The sequence below is a fragment of the Bos mutus genome, chromosome 12 (genome assembly GCF_027580195.1).
Source record: "Bos mutus isolate GX-2022 chromosome 12, NWIPB_WYAK_1.1, whole genome shotgun sequence".
NCBI classification, from domain to species: domain Eukaryota; kingdom Metazoa; phylum Chordata; class Mammalia; order Artiodactyla; family Bovidae; genus Bos; species Bos mutus.
Genome location: NC_091628.1, coordinates 70,836,940 through 70,851,726, shown reverse-complemented (window position 1 = coordinate 70,851,726; position 14,787 = coordinate 70,836,940). Strand labels below are relative to the sequence as shown.

Below are 14,787 nucleotides of genomic sequence, written 5' to 3'. Positions count from 1 at the left end.
CTAGGTGTGGTGAGCTGGGGACCTTCATATGACCTTACTTTTCTGAGAGTGCTTTGTCTTTAAAAACAGAATTGTTTAGCCTCTTGATTCCTGAATCCTTCTTAAGGGTAACATGTGTTTGATATTTGAAAAGTGAAAGTCACTCAGTCATGTCCAACTGTTTGGGACCCCATGGAGTATACAGTCCATGGAACTCTCCAGCCTGGAATACTGGAGTGGGTAGCCTTTCCCTTCTCCAAGGGATCTTCCCAACCCAGGGATTGAACCTAGGTCTCCTGCATTGCAGGCAGATTCTTTACCAGCTGAGCCACCAGGGAAGCCCAAGAACACCGGGGTGGGTAGCCTGTCCCTTCTCCAGCGGATCTTCCCAACCCAGAAATCGAGCTGGGGTCTCCTGCATTGCAGGTGGATTCTTTACCAACTGAGCTATCAGGGAAGCCCTGCTATTTGAATAACAAAATACGGAAGGCTGTTGAACGCGCAGAGACGGTGGGGCTCCGTGCTTTATCGGTCATGTGACTGTTCGCCTCCATCAGTTCTGAGAGGAGTGAAGTTCTCACTGTCTTCCCGTCTGAAACCCCCCCTTACTGTTGACAGGATCACGTGTTCCTATGGATTCTTTCATTCAGTCACTCCTGGACGCTTAGGGCGCAGAACCAAGGTCAGGCCAGCACCTCGTGGAGTGGACGGCGAGGTTCTGTCTGGACCCGGAAGCTTCAGTGGGCGCAGTCCTCGGACGTGACCGTCACTCACTGTGATTGGTGTCAGAACCGAGTGGTTCATGGGCGGCATGCTTGCTCCCAAGGAAACAAAGGAAAACCTTTATGTAAATTTTGGCTCGGCCACGTCCCAACCTGTGTCTTGGAAAGAATTTTGCAAACATGCTTAGGGAGGAGCTGGATCACCTTGTCATCGTGGTCAGTGTTTTAAGACCCAGGCGGCACTGGTGGTAAAGGATCCACCTGCCAACGCAGGAGATGCCAGAGACCCAGCTTCGATCCCTGGTTCTGGAAGCTGCCTTGGAGAAGGGAATGGCAACCAGCTCCAGTGTTCTTGCCTGGAGAATCCCATGGACAGAGGAGCCTGGCGGGCTGCGGTCTATGGGGTCGCACAGGTGGGACACGACTGAGCGCCTCACACGCACGCAGTCACGTGACCTGGGCATCGTCTCCAGACGTCGCAACGGTTGTTCCATCAGTTGTGCCGTGACCTTTATGTAAGAACGGAAGCGCATCATTTAAAAAGCTCATTGTTAAGAGTAACCAGTTCCAGACTCTACAGGCCTGTTTCTCCATGGACAGCTTTATTCCAGGTTACAGAAGCCTCCGAGCATTGGAGCCGTAGCGAGGTTACCCCCATCGCCCAGCCCCAGAGCTTCCTTTGTCAGAAGGAAGACGTGTCCCTGGAAGTAACAGGAAGCGTCACCCTACTAGACGCAGAGCAATTTAGGAGGGGCTGGTTGCCTGGCGGCCTTGGGAACCGTCAGCGGGTGGGGCCCAGGCTGTGGCCGAGAGTGGAGCCAGGGACGAGCTGAGGTGTGCAGAGAAGAGGGCCATCGGGGTGGCCCCTGAAGACCTCGGTGCCGGGCAGCAGGACAGCGGGCCTCCTGCCCCATGTGGCCGGGCGCCCACTCAAGGGAAGGCCCGGTAGGGACAAGGCGGGAGGGGGTGCTTGCCCGTGCCCTGCTGGGCTGGGGGGCCAGGGCGCCTCAGGTTGCTCCCCTGTGTTCTGGCCTCACGGGCACTCGCCGGCCCCGTCGGGGAGCCTGCTGTGTGCATGTGTCCGGAGAAGACGACGGGCAGACCGTCCGCAGGCTCTGATGGCACTGCTCCCAGCCCGCCTGTACCCTGGAAGGACTGATTCTTCAGTCCCCCAGCGTCTCACTTGGCATCAGACAGGCTCCGAGTGACCCTCTGCTCCCCTGGCGTGAGCAGCTTGGCTGTTTCACTGCCAAGAGCCTTAAGTTGCTCCCACTTATTGATAGGCATTTCCTGCTAATATGAGGCCACGTTGTGTGATGTACACCCCTGGGCCCAGCAGTGCAAGGCCAGTTCTCAGGCGGCCTTCAGCATCCCCGGCTGCTCACACGGAAGGGTGGCCAGTGTCCTGCACGAAGCCCTGGCTCCCGGGTGCCTGTGATGGTTCACGGGGTCTTGGGGAGGAAGTGCCCACCAACTGCCGGGAAAGTCCTGCAGAATCTCAGATGCTTGGGAATTCGAGGCTGTGAACGTGCAGGACAGAAACGTGCCTGTTGTGACTGAGGTCCAACACAGAGCTGACTTTTGGGGAAGAGTTTAGTTAGCAACAGTTTAAAAACATAATCAGGTATTTAGGAGACAGCGGGTTAACCCCAGCGGCTTGGCAGGAGGCCCGTGTCTGGTCATGAACCATCTGGGTGGGTGCTCATTCTGACTCACTGGCCCGACCCCCAGGATTCAGGGTTCTTTGGGGCAATGGCATGCACACAGGGAGGGACATGGCTCAAAGTCCTGCTCACTGTGGGTCCCAGAGCCTGTGGGGGCTGCTCCTGTGGACCGCGGGGACCATTTCCACATGGCTGCCCTGAGGCCCCGCACCCTGGTCTCAGGGTGGCCTGCATCCCAAAGTTGCCACATCAAACGCACCATCTGTTTCCTCGGATCGTGAGCCAGGCCGGCCTCTCGGGAAGCCAGTGAGAAGACGCAAGCATGGATGGCGTCTGCTCCACCTCGGGGTCGGTCCTGTTGGGAATGCCTGTGCGAGGAGGTGAACCACGGCCCCAGAAAGGGAGGCCCAGCTGCTCCCAGGGTGCCGATGCAGCACACGCCCTGGGACAGTTCGGGGCTGCCCCAAGGCCTCGTCGAGGGGCAGGCTCGGAGCCTCTCTGTGCAAAGTGTCGCCGGCCAAACAAAGCTGCAATCGGTTTCCTCTCTGCGAGCTGCAGTGCCGGGCGGCGGAACTGCCGGTTTATTTCCAGAGCCCGGCCACGTCCCCTGAGGCCCTCCCGCTCCTGCTGTTTGGACACGAGGCTTCCTGAGCTTGGAAGGATTTTTGCTCCGCGGCCCCCGAGGCTGGGAGCTCCGCACACAAGCCCACCCCCGAGGAAGGAGGAAGGAAACGCCCAGGACTTGCACGTAGACCGCCTCGCCCGCCTCAGGAGCCCCTCTCTGACCGCCAGGCGTGCCCTCCGCGTTCCTCCACTGCCCCTTGGACACCCCGAGTCCCGGGGGCCGCAGCCTGGACGCTCACATCGCCCCGAGGTCTCCGTCTTGGCGCATCCTGGGGTCAGCCCGGCTCTCCAGCGTCCCCCACAGAGCCCTGCAAGGCGGCCCTCGGGGGAGCCGGGGCTGAAGACCGGGAGCCGCCACCGCTGCCTCCTCCTCGGTGGGGAGACTTCAGGACCATGGCCAAGAGGGGAGCGTCCCGCGGAGCCCGGGGGGCTCCCCAGCGCTGGCTCCGCCTGCCGCCCCTGCTGCAGCGCTGGAGGCATCGCCGGGCGGCCTCGATGCGCCCGCAGCCTGGTGAGAGGGGACGCGGTGGCCCCATCTGCAGGCATGAGGGGGGGGCCCTCAGTGGGTGACAACTCTCTGGATATTTCTTTTACCAAAATTCATATGCCACTCACAAGCCTGTTAAGAAAGGTAGGCTAGAGACGCTGTTTCAGTTGCCCCGACCAAGGCTGGAGCGTGGTCACCTCAGTTTACTTTGCCCTCTGGTCCCAGGGCCCTGGACCCTGGCCAGGAGCACTCTGGGGAGGACGTGGGAAGAAGGCTCAGCAGACAGCACCGGAGAGGTCTCGGGGCTCACGCTGGCTGCGGCAGGGGCAGAGCGCCCCCAGGGCTGACCCCTCTGTCCTGCCCCTCGGCCTGGAGCCCCCCGCGTCCTCTGGAGGCCAGGAGCCAGAGGGTGGTGCTGACCGCGGGGGCACTCAGGGCCCCGTGGGGCATCAGGGGGAGTCTGTGCCCAGACGCCTGTGTGTCTGCTGCATGCAGGACGTCAGAGCAAAGGTCAGAGCCGCCCCTCGGGCTGCGTCCTCTCCTACTCCGGCAAGGCCGTCCTCACCTGGCGCGGGCGGAGAGCGTCTGGGGAGGACACCGGGAGCGCCAGGCGGGGCTGACCCCGTGGACTCAGCTCCTCACTGACGCTCGTGGCCGTGGTTCTGCGCTGGGCTCCATCCGTGCGCAGGACTCAGGACCTTTCGCCAGGAGTCTGCTGGCTCCTGTGCTGACTCAGGCCTGGGGGTCATCACCAGAGGCCTGTGTGCCCACCTGGCCCCAGGGCTGTGCGTGTGCGGCGAGCCTCTCCCATCCTCCTCCCAAGTCTGCTGTGCGCCGGGCACTCCACACGGTGGGGGGTCCCTGAGTCATCTGACAGGATGTGCCCTGGCCTTGGGGATCTGCACCCCAGCTGCTGGGGGTGCCCAGGACCCCCTAGTCCTGGAAGGACTGAACTGCCTTGATGCTTGGGGGCCTTGTGCGGGGAGGGGAGGCTGGGGGCTGAGTCTCCCCCCCTTCCAGGCGCGGGGCAGGACAGGCGACCTAGTGCTCCAGGGGCCCCTCGGAGTGAGGCCCCAGAGCACCTCTCTCAGAAGTGGGGACCCCAGGGTCCCGTCTGGGCGGAGCAGGGGTGGCTGTGAGCTGAGCAGGGCTGCCCCGGGGTGTGGGAGGGGGTGGGGATGCGGCTGGAGCAGCTGCTGGGTTCCTGGTCAATGGGAGACGCCTCTGCTGTGCCCTGCCCACCAGCGCTCAGACTAGGGTGGACAACGGGCAGTTTCGGGCTCTGACACATGCGGCCCCAGGTGGTGTGGTTCCATGCAGCCTCGCCTCCCGCACTGGCCACCCCTCCCCACTGCCCAGTCCTCCCCACTGCCCACCCCTCCCCACTGCCCAGCCTTCCCCCACTGCCCACCCCTCCCCCTCCCTCACTGTCCACCCTCCCCCCACTGCCCACCCCTCCCCCACTGCCCACCCCTCCCCACTGCCCACCCCTCCCCCTCTCCACTGTTCACCCCTCCCCCACCACCCAGCCCTCCCCACTGCCCGCCCCCCTCACTGTCCACCCCTCCCCAATGCCCACCCCTCCCCACTGTCCACCCCTCCCCACTGCCCACCCCTCCCTCTCTCCACTGTTCACCCCTCCCCCACCGCCCAGCCCTCCCCCACTGTCCACCCCTCCCCCTCCCTCACTGCCCGCCCCTCCTCTCACTGTGCGCCCCCTGCCCGCACTGCTCAGCCTGGCATCCTGGGGATACGCGTCCTCCACTATAGGGATAGTGCCGAGCCTGGGTGCCCACGACTTCCCTTTTCCTGCTCTGCCCTCGGCTTTCCTCCCACTTGTGAGTCTACCGAGGCTCCTCCACGCTCGTGTCTGGGTTGGGCTCTCCTCTGCGTCCGGTGGAAAGAAGCCCCTTCAGGTTGGGGGATGGTCCAAGTCAGCTTCCCGCTACAAGTGAGGGCTCAGGAGACAGTGGCTGCAAGGCGAGGTGTGCTTTGATCGCCAGAGTGGACATGAGCAGCTTGCGAAGAGGAAGTCAGGGACAGATTGCTGCGTCTGCTCTGTTCCTCCAAGGAGCCGCCACCTTTCAGAAGCAGGACTCCGTTGAGCTGTGGGGAGGGGCGTCCACTCACCTCGGACACTTGGGACTGAGTCCTAGTGAGCAGGGAAACCAGCTGTATCCTGCAAATTTGAAAGTTCTCCACAGGGACGTTCCAGGTTGTCAGGGACTGTTCTACACAGAACCAGAACTGATTTTTTAAAAAGCGGTGAACAAACAAAAAAAGCGGTGAACACATCTGGGGTTTCCCAGGTGGTGCAGTGGTAAAGAACCCACCTGCCAATGCAGGAGATGCAAGGGACATGGGTTCCATCCCTGGGTCGGGAAGATCCCCTGGAGAAGGGAATGGCAACCCTCCAGGCAGTGTTCTCGCCTGGAGAATCCCATAGACAGAGGAGCCTGGTGGGCTACAGTCCATGGGGTCACACAGAGTTGGACATGACTGGCCACACACACACATACATGTGAGGCACGTGGGTGAGCTGAGTGAGCCCAGAATTTCCCTTATGAGCTTCCCAGCAGCTGATGCAAAAAGGGGAAACGTTTGGACGCAAGGTCACACGCTCAAAAAAACGAAAGGTTCTTCCGGAAGGAATTCCAGAGGAGCGCAGTCGACCGGCGGGTGCACTGAAACCCTCAAGGGGGTGTCTTTGGGATGTTTCCTTTCTTTTGGGAAATCGATGCACCCGAAATTGTTGAATACGGCACTGGCTGTGGGTAAGGCCCTTTCAGACGCGGCCGAGGTTCTGGCGTTTGCCTGGGCCCTCTGCCTGTTCGGGAGAGCCCTGTGACGCGGGGTCTGACCCGGGCCCAGACAGGCTCAGGGTCATCATGCTCCGGGCGCCAGGTCAGGGCCGCGGGGCCGCTGTGCCGTGGGTCTGGGAGGCGGGGGCCAGACATGGGCAGCGAGGGTGGCCCGGAGCCTGGTTTCCTTAGGGTGGCTGCAGTGTGCGCGTGTTTCGGGAATGCAGCCAGCACGCGGGTCTCTCCCACAGCGGGCCTATCATTTGTGAGCCTGGTTTTCATCCAGCAGTGGCAGACGCCACGGCAACGGTCGTCCAGTTTAGCTCCTGGAGAACAGGCTGGGAGCTGGTGGGAGCTCCATAGACAGACAGGACACGTTTTAGTCAAAGTGCTTTCTCAGAGGATGTCCTCACCTCGAGGGGTCTCCCTGCGGGCTGTACTCAAACCTGTGGTGAGGAGACACTCCACAGTCAGAGGAAATCTGGTGATCCTTAGTGTTTCTGTTATTTTGAGTTTCAAGCAACTTGGTTGAAGTCCCTGCTCTGGCCTCTGAGCTAAACTCCCCAATTTCCCCAGACTCGAGGTGGACGTGGTGGGGGGGTCAGGTGTGGGGGTCTGTGTGTGTATGGGGGTCAGGCGCGTGGGTCCGTGTGTGTGGGGGGTCAGGTGTGTGGGCCTGAGGTCAGGTATGTGGATCTGTGTGGAGTCAGGTGTGTGTGGGTCTGTGTGTGGAGGGTCAGGCATGTGGGTCTGTGTGGGGTCAGGAGTGTGGGTCTGTGCGTGTGTGGGATCAGGTGTGTGGGTCTGTGTGTGTGGGGTCAGGCGTGTGGGTCTGTGTGTGTGGGGTCAGGCGTGTGGGTCTGTGTGTGGGGGGATCAGGTGTGTGGGTCTGAGGTCAGGTGTGTGGGTCTGTGTGGGGTCAGGCGTGCGGGTCTGTTTGTGGGGGTCAGGTGTGTGGGTCTGTGTGTGTGGGGTCAGGCGTGGGGGTCTGTGTGTGGGGTCAGGTGTGTGGGTCTATGTGTGGGGGTCAGGTGTGTGGGTCTGAGGTCAGGTGTGTGGGTCTGTGTGGGGTCAGGCGTGCAGGTCTGTTTGTGGGGGTCAGGTGTGTGGGTCTGTGTGTGTGGGGTCAGGTGTGGGGGTCTGTGTGTGGGGTCAGGCATGTGGGTCTGTGTGTGGGGTCAGGTGTGTGGGTCTGTGTGTGGGGGGGGTCAGGTGTGTGGGTCTGAGGTCAGGTGTGTGGGTCTGTGTGGGGTCAGGCGTGCGGGTCTGTTTGTGGGGGTCAGGTGTGTGGGTCTGTGTGTGTGGGGTCAGGTGTGGGGGTCTGTGTGTGGGGTCAGGCGTGTGGGTCTGTGTGTGGGGTCAGGCGTGGGGGTCTGTGTGTGGGGTCAGGCGTGTGGGTCTGTGTGTGGGGTCAGGCGTGGGGGTCTGTGTGTGGGGTCAGGCGTGTGGGTCTGTGTTGTGTGGGGTCAGGTGTGTGGGTCTGAGGTCAGGTGTGCGGGTCTGTTTGTGGGGGTCAGGTGTGTGGGTCTGTGGGGGGGTCAGGTGTCTCGGTCCGTTTTTGGGGGGTCAGGTGTCTGGGTTTGTGTGAGCTTGCGGCCCCCACAGACCCCATGGCCTGGGGGCTTGGCCTGGGCTCCAGTGAGTAACCGAGCCTCACTGGGCGCCTGCTGCTTGGGTCTAGGGGCCCTGCCTCCTGGTCCCTGGACCGCAGGTGAGGAGCCGTCCCCCCAGTCCCCGTGCTGGGCAGGGCAGGGCTGCGGTGTCCGCCTTGTGCGGTGGGGCAGGTGTCGGGATCTGAGGGGCCTCCGAGGGGGGAGCCCCTTCGCCCTCACGGGGCCAGAGGAGCCGGCCTTGGCTGACATCTGGAGGATCGAGGGGCCTTGGATGTGCCTCCTCGGACAAGCACAGCCCCCACTCGCCCTGGGTGTTATCGGCCGGGCCAGGCCGGCGTCCTCTGATTGGCACGGCTGTGCTGACCTCAAGGCACCAGCTGAAGCGTGGAGGTGGCCCCGGCTTTGCCCCGCAGCCAGGTGGGATTGCCTGGCCGGCCCATGTGTGAGTCCGTAGGCGGGGTGAGGAGGCGCCGGCCGCTGCTGGGTCACCCCATGGTTGCAGGGTGAACTGAAAGTGAAAAGCCAGCTGGCCCCAGGCAGGCAGTCGGGAGCAAAGTCCAGCAGGAGGAGGCGGACGGAGCGCGGGCACAGCGGGCCCTCGGCCATGGGGGACGGCGCGGCCGCCCGGATCTCTGTGGCGGAGATGAAGAGCTACTACCTCTTCTGCGAGTGGTGCTCCTGGCTGCTCTCCATGGCCGAGGGTGAGTGCAGGCAGTGTGCTGGGACGGGCCCCGGCGTGCCCGGGCTCCTTGTGGTGGCGAGGGAGGGCGTCTGGGACAGCTCGGGGACGGGGCTGTGGGCACACGGCCCTCTGCCCACTTGTCCTCAGATGACCCTTCCTTTGGCCAGAAGCCCACGCCTCGCCGTCTGAGCCCCGTCGTCAGAGCGGCCGGACCCCCTCGAGGGCGCCTGGTGGGGAAGGTGCGCATCAGGCGCAGGGCAGCAAAGCCGGAGGTCGCGTGGGGCCTTCGAGCCCGTGACAGCGGCAGCCTCGCGCCTCAGTGGGTTCAGCTGCCCCGTCTCCAGGGGCTGGCAGTCCCCCCGGGCCACGCGTTGACCGTGCCCCTCTGCGGGAGGCAGTGAGGGCCGTGGCGCCTCTGTGAGGGACACTGGGGGGCCGCCGTGATCCGGGCCTGGTCTGCAATGAAGACCCAGGCTGGTGCTTCCGCGGGTTCGTGCAGGTGTGGCTCTGACTCCCAGCGGGTCCAGAGCTCTGCGTGTGTAACCCGTAGCATCCCTGCCTCGCGGGAGCCTCGCCCATTTTACAGATGGGGAGGCCGGGTGCTAGTCATTGGAAGTGGCCTTGCCTGTCCTGGGCGGCCGTCAGGACCGACAGTGCAATCAGCCCCTCGGGTCAACGGACACCCTGGGCCCTGAGCTCGAGATGCCCGAGGCCCCGGCGCTGAGAACCGTCCTTGTCGAAACGCCTAGGTCTGGTCCCCGAGTGACCCGAGCTCAGTGGGTCACTCTTGCCGCACGCCCTCTGGGCGCCAGCCCCCCGCCTTCGCCCCGGGGATGGCAGGGACTGCCCGCGCCGGGGGCCCGGGCCTCACGCGGGGGCCATGCAGTCTCCACCCACCCGCCCAGCACTTCCTGGGGACACGCTGGTCCTGTTGGCACCGAAGGGCGGACGCTGCAGTGCTGGGTGGATGGGCACTGCCCAGGCCCCCGAGCCCGCCAGGCACGAGGTTAACCCGGGCGTGAGGTTTCTGTTTTGACTCTGCGTCTCCTTCCTCTTTCGTTTAACGTCCGGCTCCCCCTCCTGGCCCCTCGGGACCGCTGTCCCATGACGGTAGCGTCAGCGGAGCAGGTGCCCGTCTCACGTTTGGCCGAAAGTACCCGACTCGTGGGTTAAAACGAGTCAGAGCGGCCACAGGGAAGTGAGACCCGGCCTCCTGGGGCCGCGGGCGTTGCCTCCTGGGTCTCAGAGCTCAGCCTCGGCCCAGAAGAGCAGGCGGCCCGGAGCGGGGGCTGGGGCCACGTCCCAGCTGCAGGCGTTGCCCAGCGAGCGTGGGCGCGTCAGGGCCGGCCTGGCAGGGGAGCGACCGCTGTCGAGGGGACCCGCCCGGCCCCAGCCCGCCCGAGGGCTGTGGGCGGCAGGCGGATGACAGGCTGTGAAGGGTCTGTGTCTGGGGGTCCGCAGGGGGTGAGTCGGTGGGACGCCTCCCTGGGAAGCGCTGCCGTGTTTGGTGTGGTTCCGCGAGGCGTGGGGGCGCCTGGCCACACGCAGCGGCTTGCCGTGGACATGGCTGCCTCTGGCTGGACGCGGGCTGCTTCTGTGCGTCACTGCCGTGTTTGCAGACAGACAACGTGATGTGGGAGCCAAAAAGGTTAAGAGCCTGCAGCTCTGCGATTTAAAAACCTGCGTCTCGACGCACAGAAGGGCAGAGAGAAAAGCAGTGCTGAGACCTGCTCACGCGCGTCTCTGCCCGGGGCTCCAGGAGGGAAGAGGGTCCGCGCCCCCGGCCCAGCCTGGGCGCCTCCGCTTAGGCCTCCGCGTCCTGCCCGCCAGCTCGGGGGCACCCAAGCTGGGGGGACAGAGCAGAGGGCCCCCAGGGGCTGGTGGGGGCGTGCAGGACCGGTGAGTTGGGTGCGGCAGACGGCGGGGGTCCCCCCAGGGCCCGGGGCAGACCAGGAAGCCCCCCAGCCCCAGGTGCCCCCGGGCCCGGTGCCCAGGCAGTGTCCAGCACGTCCCGCCCGTCCTCTCTGGAGTCCGGACCCTGCCTCCTCCCACCGAGACGTCACACCAGTCCCTCGCCCCCTTCCCCCCCGGAAGAATCAGGCGTCCCTTCTGAGCACAGAGCGCTTGGCCCAAGCTGCCAAGTGAGTTCAGTTATAGCCTTAGTTACATTTTTAGCACAAAGGTAAGAGGTGTTCCCAGGGGGCTTCCCCGGCAGTCCAGTGCTTAAGAGTCTGTACTTCCACTGCAGGGGCCGGGGTTGACCCCTGGCTGAGCAACTAAGGTCCTGCCTGCCTCACATGCAGCCAGAAAGCAAAAACATCAGCGGCTGCGGCCGCCCACCTGGACTGAGCCCTCCCCATCCTGCAGCCCCGCAGTGGGGAGCTGGGAGCTGTGGACTGCCCGAGACCCTGACAGGAAGGCCGGACGGCTTTAAGTGAATGGCGTGCAGGCCGCCCTCCCGGGGTCTTCTCCTCGAGGGTCGTCTCCTCCCCCATGTGGGTCTGAGGGGCCCTGGGCGCCCTCCCCTGGTGCCACCCCCCTGGTTCTCCAGAGTGCCCTGCCCGGGGGCCCAGGGGTGCATGTCCCCACAGCTCAGCGCCTCCCACCGCGCCTCTGAGCCACCACCCCCTCGAAACTGTGCCAGCTCCGCGGGCACACCCAACCCTGGTTTGGTGTCCCCTGCATCCCGGTGCAGTCCGCCTTCCTGCGGGCCCGTGCCCAGGGTCCCGCTGTGCTTTAAGGGAACAAGCCAGGTCGGTCGCCTTTAGCGTCCAGAATTCCCGAGGCCACCGTGGTCCAGTCACCCCCCACCCCAGATCCCACAGCAAAAGCTCCTTGGTGATTCCAGGTGTGTGTGTGTGTCGGGGAGACTTTCCTCGGGGTCCCCACGCCTGCTGCCCACAGGCCGAGCCCCCGGGGTGCCTGGGGCCCACGGGCATCCTCGCTGGGCGGTGGTTGACGGACCCCAGGCCCAGCTGTGTTTGCTGTGCCCTGCGTCTGCCCCTGCGCCGCCCGGAACTGCCGTGCGTGAAGCGCCAGGGTGTTGATCTTCAGGGAGGCGGCCCTCCCTGCGCTCTGTCCAGGCTGCAGCTTGTGCGGAACAAGCGGAGCGTTGTTCCCGAGCCGCGAGGGTGGCAGCCGGATAAACACTGTCCCTCCCCGCCCGCGAGGCAGCGATGCTATCTGCTCCCATGTCTGTTTTTCCAATCTGCTGGGAGAGGCTTCCTGCGTAGCTTGGGGAGGCGGGTGGGGGCGCCCGGGCCTGCCCACAGCCCCGCGGGCAGCACATCTGCCCTGCAGCCCATGGGAGGGCGAGCTGCCTCGTTCCGCCTCCCATCCAAGCAGCCGGGCGCCCCCTGTGCGACTCCACGCACGTGAGAAACACAGGCCAGGGCGGAAGTGAAGGCCGAGCAGTTCCCGCGGCCGTGTCTGGCCCCTCGGTGGGCGAGTCTGGCCGTCCTGTCTGCTGTCGGGAAGGGAGGACGTCCTTGTGGAAGATGCGGGGATGCGGGACGCAGAGGGGCAGTCAGCCACGGGACCCAGGGGTGTTCAGGACAGGCAGCATGGCGCCGGGGCTGGCAGGGTCCAGGCCCCGGGGGCGCTGGGGCTGGGTGTGTGCTGGACGGGTGGGTGACCGGACGCCAGAATCAGGCTGTAGTCAGAAGGAAGGGGCGCCAGAGAGCGGGAAGAAGCGCCTGCCCTGGGGCCATGGGAGCTCTCCCTGGCAGGCTCTGAGCACGGCTTGTCATGGATGCCGGAGGGCTGTGCTTCGCTCCGACTTCACGGGCCCCTGTCTTCGCTGCCCACGAGGCAGTCAGGCCTCCCTGCGCCCTTGCACTTGACCCCCGCAGGCCGAGGTCGGACATGCTGAGCCCGCACCCCCAGGCGCGTGCCCCCCACCCGTGATCCCCGCAGCACAGGAGGCAGGTGTCTGGGGTGTGCGTGCTCATCGCTGTCCAGGGATCTGATGTGGCCATTCTAGCTGCAGGCGAGGCAGGCAGGGGGGGCCCAGGGCGCAGAGAGGTGGCCATTGGCTGGGCGGCTCCAGCCACAACAGCAGCGAGCCCACTCCCTTCCCCGAAAGGGCCTTGGGTCCTGGAGCGCGGTCCCATGGTGGCCATCTGCAACTCGGCCACAGACTGTATGCTGTCATCTCGGGCTCCCTGTGGACTCGGGGCCGGGGGGCTAAGCCGCCTCGGGTGGAGGGTGAGGAGGGGTCTGTCCTTCTGAGGGTCTGGAGCTCACGAACAGCGCCGAGGGCCTGTCGGGCATCCGTGGAGGGTGGGTGGGCGGCAGACTGGAGTCCAGGCTCCAGACAAAACCAGAGTCATCGGAAAGCCCTGGGGAAGGACCACGAGGAGCTGGGGCCGGGCTGGACCCCGACAGACCATGAGCCAGGACGAGGGAGGGGCAGTGGGGGTGTCCCCCGAGGGAGCTGGCCTCCACCCGGGCTGTCGGCCCAGGCTCCTGAGTGTGTGCGTGGACTGTGGCGCCCATGTGAACTGAGAGCTTGCCTGGGACCCCGTGCTGCTGACGCCCCAGCGCGGGTCCCCCGAGCGGTGGTGGCACGTGGCCCAGGGTCTCACTGCCGAGTTGATGGCGGGAGCTCAAGGGGAAGCCTGGGGGCTGGGGGACGTGACGGGCAGCGGAGAGGACCACCGCTCGGGCTGGCCTCTCAGGGCCTGCCGTCACTCCAGGAAGCCTGCTTCTCATCCCGTGGCCGTGGGTGAGCTTGGGGCTGGGAGCACGCATTCGGCTCTGAGCCAAGCGGACGAGGCAGAGCTGGGGACCTTCCCCCAAGAGGGGGCGACCTGGGCTTGAGGACCACAGAGCCTCAGAGGGACGGGAGGACCCAGGAGGGAGACCCGGGGGGAAGGAGGGGACGTGGGGGGAGAGGGGGCTGTGAGCACAACAGAGCCCCAGAGGGACGGGGAGGACCACAGAGGGACGGGGAGGACCCAGGAAGAGGACCCAGGGGGAAGAAGGGGATGTGAATGTGGAGGGGAGGGGCCCGCCAGGCCGAGCGAGGATGAGGAGCTCTAGGGAGGCTTTGCAGAGCCGGGACACCTGCCGCACAGGTCGCCATGACGATGCTCCAGGGCCAGGTGGCGAGGCCTCAGCAAACAGGAGGCCAAGTGAGTCAGCGACGGCCCCTCCCTCCCAGCGGGTGCGGCTGCAGAGGGTGGCTGCCTGAGGCTGCTCGGGGCCCTGCACCTTCCAGGGCCTGGATTCGGCTATAAAGTCACACCTCCCGATGTTCTCATGGGGTTCTGGGAGGGCTGTCTCGCCCATGGGAGACCGTCCTTGCCTCGCTTGTCTTGCGCCCCTGGACAGGGAAGGATTAACGCCAAGTGTCTGTGACTGTGGCGGACCGCCAGGGAGGGAGGCGGGTGCACCAGGGCGGCCCGAACACTGCTCAAAGCGTGGCGCATCTACGCCGTGTGCTCAGAGCGCGGCTCCGTCTACGCCGTGTGCTCAGAGCGTGGCGCATCTACGCCGTGTGCTCAGAGCGCGGCTCCATCTACACCGTGTGCTGAACGCGCTTTGTGACGTGGATGCTGTTTTCTCAAACAACACGCCCTGTTCACAGTCAGGTCCCTGCCCGCAACGCCTTCCAGCTAAGGGAGCTCCTGCAGGGCAGTTGGGGTGCTGGACGCCCTTCCCCTCGGGAACAGAGGTTCTGCCCTGCCCCTGCCCTCCCCGAGCCCCCCTGGCCCCCTGGCCCCCCGCCCCTGCCCCCTGCCCACCTCCTAGGCCTGCGGTCAGCCTCCAGCTCCTCTCCCACCATCTGGGCTTGTCCCCAACTCTCCGCAGCCTCTCCTGCCGCTGGTTCTTGTGCTTCTTGTGCTGGTGGCCTGCTGGGCAGAGCCGTAAAAAACTGCCCTCTTTGTCAATCAGAAAGTTGTGAGTAATTGAAAAATCACCAGCCCCCTCACACCTTGGAGAACCTTTGCGCCTTAAACAAACTCCCCTGGCGCCCTGTGCCGGGTCCTAGGTGAGCTCGAGGGCCTGAAGCCACACGTCAGAGTGTCTGGCTGCCACCCCAGGCTCCCGCTCAGCCGTTCCCCAGTGTGGCGTGTCACCCCTGGCCCAGGGCCATCCTCGAGGATCTGCAGGGCGCTAGCTAATGAACTGTCCCCAGTGACCGCAGGAAGTGTGTGTGCCCTTGGCCCCCAGCTGGCCTGCACGCCCTCCCACACCGAGCTCGGCCCCCT

The 14,787-nt window shown here is 64.9% G+C and overlaps 1 protein-coding gene across 14 annotated transcripts in view; it reads left to right on the top strand.

Moving 5' to 3' along the window:
• The window catches only part of MCF2L (MCF.2 cell line derived transforming sequence like), a 90,147-nt gene that overhangs the window by 27,788 nt on the left and 47,572 nt on the right, over positions 1–14,787 (top strand). For 3 of the 14 annotated variants that reach the window (XR_011466343.1, XM_070380699.1, XM_070380711.1), the window contains exon 1: positions 6,077–6,250. The exons of 6 other annotated variants lie outside the window; for them this stretch is intronic. Coding sequence is in view for 6 of the 8 variants with exons in the window: in XM_070380699.1 (XP_070236800.1) it covers positions 6,214–6,250 (37 nt within the window). In the remaining 2 variants the exon portion in view is untranslated. Of the gene's footprint in view, positions 1–3,153; positions 3,501–6,075; positions 6,251–8,375; positions 8,592–14,787 lie in introns of those variants that run through there. 5 more of the 14 variants (XM_070380705.1, XM_070380700.1, XR_011466344.1 and 2 more) reach the window with 5 other exon arrangements.